The sequence below is a fragment of the Corvus brachyrhynchos genome, unplaced genomic scaffold (assembly GCF_000691975.1).
Source record: "Corvus brachyrhynchos isolate BGI_N302 unplaced genomic scaffold, ASM69197v1 scaffold511, whole genome shotgun sequence".
Classification (NCBI taxonomy): domain Eukaryota; kingdom Metazoa; phylum Chordata; class Aves; order Passeriformes; family Corvidae; genus Corvus; species Corvus brachyrhynchos.
Window position 1 is genome coordinate 243,261 of NW_008236214.1, and position 7,576 is coordinate 250,836.

Below are 7,576 nucleotides of genomic sequence, written 5' to 3' on the forward strand. Positions count from 1 at the left end.
CTGGCTCATGCTGCACAGCTGTGCAGATGTTTTTTCCTCCTGGAAAGGGAGGTCAGGCCTTGGCAGGGGCTGCCCAGGGAGGTGTGGAGTGCCCATCCCTGGAGGTGTCCCAGGAAGGGCTGGAGGTGGCACTCAGTGCTCTGGGCTGGGGACAAGGTGGGCATGGGGCACAGCTGGGCCTGGCTGGGCTGGGAGGGCTTTTCCAGCCTCAGGGATCCTGGGATCCTGGGATCCTGTGATTCCAGTATGCCCAGTCTTTGTACCTCTCCTCATGCCCTGTGAGCCAACACCCTGCAGGCAGTTGGTTTGCCCAGGGCTATAACATCTCCCTTCCAGCCTTGCCTGAGCTTTGCCCAGAGGTTCTTTGAGGAAGGAGCTCCCTCTTGGCTGCAAGGCCTTGCCGTGGTTTTAGCAGTGTCATCCTGAAGTTATCAAACTCTTAAAGAGCTGTTGGGAAAGAAAAAGGGAGAACCCAAAGCCTGACAGGTCCTGCAAGAAGAGGAGAAGGAGAAACTGGTGCATTCAGAGGGAGAACCCAAGAGGCCCAGGTCTGAGTCTCCTGCCTCAGGGGCTGGCATCATCCAAGGGGCACCAGGCCTGTCACCTTCCCTGGGGAGCTGCTGCAGAACTTGCAGGGAGCCGTGCTGGGACTTTGCGTGGAGATAATGCCACCATCCAGCAGGGCTGGAAATCAGAGACAGGGGAGGGCGGGTGGCCAGCCAAGCCCGGTGCTGGATCTGGGCATCTTGCCCTGGAGCCCCACCCTGATGTTGGGTCCCCTCCCCTGGGGTGCCAGGGCTGCGGGGCCCCCCCGGGGGCCCAGCCAATGGAGGGGTGCACAGGGGAGAGGAGGGGCCCAGCACAGTGTATAAAAGCGGGGACGGGGAGAGCAGCTCACCAGAGTGCGATCCTTCGGGAGCAAGAGCCCAGCCTTCCTCCGTACCTGCCACACGCAACCCTCCTGCCAACACCATGGTGCAGTGGACAGCCGAGGAGAAGCAGCTCATCACCGGCCTCTGGGGCAAGGTCAACGTCGCCGAGTGCGGTGGCGAGGCCCTGGCCAGGTAGGTCCAGCTCCTGGGAACCTGCCCGGCTGCACCTGGAGAGAGGAACCACTCCAGTCATGGGAACATCAATGTGACTGTGTCTGTTTGTGTCTCTCCCCAGGCTGCTGATCGTCTACCCCTGGACCCAGAGGTTCTTCGCCTCCTTCGGGAACCTGTCCAGCCCCACTGCCATCATTGGCAACCCCAAGGTGCAGGCCCATGGCAAGAAGGTGCTCACCTCCTTCGGGGAAGCTGTCAAGAACCTGGACAACATCAAGAACACCTTTTCCCAGCTGTCCGAGCTGCACTGCGACAAACTGCACGTGGACCCCGAGAACTTCAGGGTGAGTTGTGCCCCTGACGTGCCCTCCCCACTGCAGTGTCTCCCCTAACCCTGATCCCCACCAGGAGAGGGATTCACCCCAGACAGGGCAGTGTGGGAGGAAGAGGGGGTGGTGGTTGGCATGAGGGGGAGATGCAGAGGGACAGAGAGGGAAGGGACCCAGTGCAGCCTGGTGAGAAGGCACCGCACAGCCTGAGAGGTGAGAGGGGCTGTGTGGAGGGGCTGAGCGAGGGCAGATGGGGGACAGGAAGGGAAGGACGTGGTTTCAGTGCGGGATTGGAGGGGGAGAACAAAGCAAAAGCAGGAAGAGGTTTGAGCTGAGGGGGAAGAGAAGGAACAGAGCAAAGCTTGGCACAGAGGAGAACAGAGAGATGAGTGAGGAGCAGGAGATGGCAGCTGGATGCCAAAACCAAGAGGATCTACAGAAAGAAAACTTTGGCTGAGAGTGTCTCAGTGGGGAATTAACCCCAATATTTGTCCCCGGGCTGGGGCTGGCAGAGATCCCCCTACATCAGCATGAGCTCGTTGTTTGTGCCAGGGTGCTGTGCGGGGCCAAGTGCTGGCTCCTGCTGCACTGGGAGCTCGTCTGGGTCTTCTGCCTGGGAGAAACCCCAAAACAAAGCCAGAAGGGACAAAGAAAAATGTAATCCAAAAAAACTGTGGGGAATTTTTGGTTGCTCTTTCCATATGGTAGCAGAACCTGAACCTTTAGAAAAAGAGCAGAGACCAAATTTAAGGTGACTCTTAAAAAGCACTTGTTTTTAAGAGGTTTTTAAGACTGCAGATTTCCTGGGGGCTTCCCTGGGTGTAATGTGAGTGCTTGTGTGGGGATGTACCGGGCATTGCTAACCTGAGGGTGCTCTTGTCCCCACAGCTCCTGGGTGACATCCTGATCATCGTCCTGGCCGCCCACTTCGGCAAGGATTTCTCTCCCGACTGCCAGGCTGCCTGGCAGAAGCTGGTGCGTGTGGTTGCCCACGCTCTGGCCCGCAAGTACCACTAAAGAGCCGCAGGAACGCCCCGGCAGCGCCCTCGGTGTCCTGCACCCGCTGCTGTGCTGGAGCCAACAGCTTCTAACAGCCAAATAAAGCTCATCCTGTGAAGTCTCCACTGCGTCTGTGTGTTCCTGAGGGCCTGGAGGGCTTGGGGGGGCAGCTGGGCTGGGCTGTCAGCTCGAGCAGGGTTCCAGAAAATACCCCCTGCCTTTGTTCTGGGTGGTTTTGGTGGTTTGTGTGGGATTTGCCTCTGGAAATTGTGCTTTTGGGATATCGGGTTGATAAAGTCCTGCCACCCCCGGGGTCACACACCGGGGACTTTGCACGGCGGAGCTACTCAGTATTTTACTGTAAAACCTGCATGTCTCTCCTAGACAAGGAAAATTGAGAGGATTCATATTTTTCTGGGGGGAGGATAAACAAATTGAAGACTTTAATCTACCCTGGCTCATCCCTGGCATAAAACCTACCCGAAATCAGCTGAGTCACGCAGGCCCAGCAGCCAGCTGGGTGGGGGCAGGTTTTAGATAAACATTTTGCTATCGAGGCCTGTCCAGACTTTGTTTATTCACATCCCTCCCACCCTGAGCCACCCACTCTGCAATTTGGAGGGGGCCCGATCCTGCCAAGAGCAGCGACTTAATTTCCTGGATGCGCGTTTTGGGTGGGTTTAGGTGTCTGCAGAGCAGGACTCCTTCGGGTAGGGTTTGTTCTTGGCATGGGAAGCACATCTGAACAGAGCATGATGCAGCAAAAGCAATGCTTGGCCGAAAGGATGTGGTCATTTCTAAGGGAAATGACCTGGGCAAAGCTATTTGTCCCAGGATTTCTGACACCCAGTTTGCACTGTGTTCTGTCTCTGCCTCACCCACATCTCTGGGCACTCCACTCTCTGCCCCTGACCCACAGGAAGGTGTTAGAAGCCCCCTGTGATCCATAAATGCCATTTCTCAGTCACGTCACCCAAAGAAAGAGGCATTCTCTTCCCGGCATCAAGGCACACACTGAGAAGGAGAGAAGATGACTCGCAGCAAGTCCCAAAGGGTTTTTCTCCCTGCAGGGAGACTGGGCAGTCACAGAGTCACCAAACCCCAAATTCTACGTGACTTTTCATAGGCTTTGTGACAGATATTAATAGTTTCCTATGAACATGATTGATCTTCAGGCAGAAATGAGTGAACTGCTTGAATAAGTAGGTCTCCTCCTGCAAGCGAGGTGTCTGGGGATAGGAAGGACAACACAGTTAGAGAGGGACTGGGGACAAGGGCAGGAGGGCCAGGAGCCAGGGAATGGCTTCCCAGTGCCAGAGGGCAGGGCTGGATGGGAGATTGGGCAGGAATTGTTCCCTGGGAGGGTGGGCAGGCCCTGGCACAGGGTGCCCAGAGCAGCTGGGGCTGCCCCTGGATCCCTGGCAGTGTCCCAGGCCAGGCTGGACATTGGGGCTTGGAGCAGCCTGGGACAGTGGGAGGTGTCCCTGTCATGGCAGGGGTGGCACTGGATGGGCTTTGAGGTCCCTCCATCCCAACCCATTCTATCCTTCCATGATCCTACAACCCGAGCAGACCTCCAGGCTTCTGGCATTCCCTGCACCTGGTGAGACAGAGCACAGTGGGAATAGCCCTCGCTGGTGCTGCCTTGTGGCTTCATTCCCATCTCCATTCCCAGCTGGGGATGACACCCTGCTCCGGGTGCCCCCAGCACACACATCCTGTGGGATGTCCTCTCCCCATGCTGCTTTTCCTGCTCCCATTCCATGATGTCAGAACATCCCTGTGGGTGCCAGCACCCCTTGGGTGGTGCCCAGTGCAGCACTGGCAGCACCCAGGTCCCGGTGGGGCTGATAAGGGGGTGCAGGAGGGTGGGCACTGGTGGTAGCCTGGCGGCCTTTTCCCTGCATATTCCCCCTTCCTGCCTGTGCCAGGCTGAGCTCAGCTTGATTCGTCATTGTGGTCCAGCCCCCAGCTGTGGGGACTGGATTTACTGGAGAAAAGGCAAATGTAAGCGAATCTAATGAAGATTATTCATTCCTATTCCACTAAAAAAAAAATCTACAGCTGGAGTGGGAAAAAGATATTGTTAGGCTAGAGACCTCCCTTGCTACTTTCTTTCTTTTGATTGCTTTTCCTGCCATATTTTCAGCGCAGAAGACACTTAGCAGGAGATGGCCCCTGGAGGAAGTGCCGAAGTCTGAGAGGAGCTGGGTTAGCCCTGTGGCTCTGCTGCAGCCTGGTCACCCCCTCACCTGTCCCCAGCCCGACAGGACCCAGCAGCTCTTCCTTAGCCCAGTCCAAATCCTCTGGAAAACAACAGGAAAACAGTGCACTGGCCCTGGCACCTTGGGATCAGGATCAAAACCCCTGTGCTGATTTTAGCAAGAACGGCATTTCTTGGGGTTTATGCAGAAAACAAAAGAGCAAATCTCCCCAGGGCACTGCTCCTGGTCAGAGTGCTTCACCCCGGCAATGCTCCAGGGTGTGTCAGGGGAATCCAAACATCCCTCCAGGAGAGCCTGGCCTGGCTGAATGTGGCAGGGGAATGTGGAACCTGGCAGACTCAGAAGGGGCAGGCCCTGGGCTCCCCACAATCTGGACATCCCTGAGCTGAGCTTTTGTTGTTTTTAGAGCCCACAGCAGAACCTGCAGCAACAAATGTTGTGTTCCAAGCCCGTTTCACTGCTCTTTATGGACGTGGCTGAAAGCAGGAACGGGCTGATCCTGTTTGGCCCCCGCTCCCCACCCACAGCACTGCATCGGGCTGGTCCTGTCATGTCTGAGGGGACAACACCTGGGTGGGCCTCACACGGCATGGATGAGCTTTAGGGTCCTTCCAGAGCAAACCATTCTGAGATTCTGTCTTAGAATATCTTGAATAGGAAAGGACCAACCAGCCACAATAATTGAAGTCCAGCTCAGAAGTTGGACTCCAAAGTCCAACTATGATTCCTCCTGCTCCGCAAGGCACAAATAAATCAAAGAGGTCAAGTTCTGTTACAGGAGGACAACAATGGGGTTAATGCAGATGTTGGCTGCAGAGCCTGAGCATCCTCTGAGCAGCTCCAGCACAGCTCCCATGGTGCAAGGACACCCAAGCCGCTGGGCAGGGCAGGGGCTGCAGGGTTTGCTGGGGGCAAACCCCTCTGTGTGGCTCTGCCACAGGCTGTATGTCAGCCTGAACATTCATCACTTCACTGGTGTCAGGCAGAGCCCAGCATTCAAAGAGCTGAGGCACAAGGCTCACTGGCCCACAGGTCACAGCCCTGAGCCCCTGCCCATGGTCAGTGGTGATGGACCATTGCTGGGGCTCCTGCAGCCCTTTACCCGCAGGGGGCCCGTGCTGGAAGGTGAAAGAACTGCCCTCACAGACGGGAAGGGATAAAGCTCTGGAGCTCAGGATAACCAGAGGCCCCTTCTCGGGTGCCACGCCCTGGCCATGCCCCCCTGCTCCCCGCTGGGGACCCCCCTGGGGCAAGGTCAGCGTGGAGGAATGCGGCGCCGAGGCCCTGGCCAGGTAGGCCCAGCTGCCGGGAACCTGCCCGGCTGCACCTGGAGAGGGAAACTCTGCAGTCACGGGAGCCTTCACGCGGCTGTGCTTCTGTTGTGTCTCTCCCCAGGCTGCTGATCGTCTACCCCTGGACCCAGAGGTTCTTCTCTAACTTCGGGAACCTGTCCAGCCCCACGGCCATCATCGGCAACCCCAAGGTGCGTGCCCACGGCAAGAAGGTGCTCACCTCCTTCGGGGAAGCCATCAAGAACCTGGACAACATCAAGGGCACCTACTCCAAGCTGTCTGAGCTGCACTGCGACAAGCTGCACGTGGACCCCGAGAACTTCAGGGTGAGCTGTGTGTGCAGTCCCAGCCCTTCCCTGGGCTGTGTGGGGAGAGCCAGACTTTGCTGCTGCTCTGTCCAGGGACATTTTCTTGGGCTGGTGGGGGAAGAATCCCTGTGCAATACCCAAGAGGGGTGATGGTTTGTACCAGGTTTTTGCAACAGTGTCTGTGACTTTCTCCCTAAAAAGTCCCATTTTTGGTGCCAGCACAGCACCAGGGAGGGAAGGTATGGAGAGTTGGTTACCTGGAGGAGATCTGGCTGTGGAACGACCCCAGGGGAAGGTGCAGCCTGGGCTGGAGGAGTCAGAGCAGAGGGAAGCTCAGCAGAGCATTTCAGGAACTCCAAGCTCCCACAGCAAGATAGAACCAAGGAGCAGGGTCCTGCCTTCCCCTGCACCGGGCGTGGGACACTCCCCCCTTCTCCAGCACTTTTATTTAAAAATGGATCATTGTCTTCATTTATGTCTCAAGACAAAAAGAAAAAAAACCAGTGTTTTTCAGGGTGGGTCTCAGGCCAAATCCAAATGTTTTAGCATTGTAAAAATGGGGAAATAGTTGAAGGTTCTTTCTGGTTTTATTTCATTTTATTTTATTTCATTTTATTTTATTTCATTTTATTTCATTTCATTTTATTTTATTTCATTTCATTTTATTTCATTTTATTTTATTTCATTTTATTTTATTTCATTTTATTTTATTTCATTTTACAAATATTGTTTTCCCAAAACCCAGAGCTTTCTGTGGAAAGACTGAGGATTCTGTTGCCTCAGGGAACAGGGAGTGAGCCATGCCCACTCATGGACCAGGGGCTGAGGAGGAAAAGGAGGAGGAGTGTGCAGTGTGTGAGGTCCTTTCAGGAGGGCAATTCCACCTCAGGGAGAAGCCGGGGAAGGAAACCTGTGGGCTGCAGGTGGTGTCTGGGGCGTGGACAGGAAGGAGAGGGACTGGGGAGGGGGAAAATCTGCAGCAGCAAAAGTGGGGAAAGGTAAAGGAGAAGCTGTTTGGAGCCAAAGGCACGGCAGGACACAGGAGGGTGGTGGAGGGGCCTCCAGTGACAGCAGAGCCTTGGTGGCAGCGGGTCCGGCCGGGATGTCCCGAGCTCCCTGATCAGCTCTGACTGACCAGCAGCTCCCAGCAGCACTGACCCTGACCCTGCCTGTGCTCCTATCTCCTCCAGCTCCTTGGAGACATCCTCATCATCGTCCTGGCTTCCCACTTCGGCAAGGATTTCACCCCTGCGTGCCAGTTCGCCTGGCAGAAGCTCGTCAGTGTCGTGGCTCACGCTCTGGCCCGCAAGTACCACTGAACAGCCCGGGAAGAGCAGGAGCCCCGGCGCACTGCCAGCCCCTGGGCACGGGGAGCGG

The 7,576-nt window shown here is 56.1% G+C and overlaps 2 protein-coding genes across 2 annotated transcripts; both read left to right on the top strand.

Annotated features, from left to right (window-relative positions):
- Positions 1–880: 880 nt before the first annotated feature.
- LOC103624049 (hemoglobin subunit beta) lies at positions 881–2,497 on the top strand. The gene is made up of 3 exons (XM_008643236.2): positions 881–1,064; positions 1,168–1,390; positions 2,264–2,497. Exons 1-3 carry the CDS (start codon positions 973–975, stop codon positions 2,390–2,392), a joined length of 444 nt encoding a protein of 147 aa, XP_008641458.1. The 5' UTR covers positions 881–972; the 3' UTR covers positions 2,393–2,497.
- A 3,170-nt stretch (positions 2,498–5,667) lies between these two features.
- On the top strand, positions 5,668–7,570 carry LOC108444584 (hemoglobin subunit epsilon-like). The gene is made up of 3 exons (XM_017744532.1): positions 5,668–5,891; positions 5,995–6,217; positions 7,390–7,570. Exons 1-3 carry the CDS (start codon positions 5,668–5,670, stop codon positions 7,516–7,518), a joined length of 576 nt encoding a protein of 191 aa, XP_017600021.1. The 3' UTR covers positions 7,519–7,570.
- The last annotated feature ends 6 nt before the right edge of the window (positions 7,571–7,576 follow it).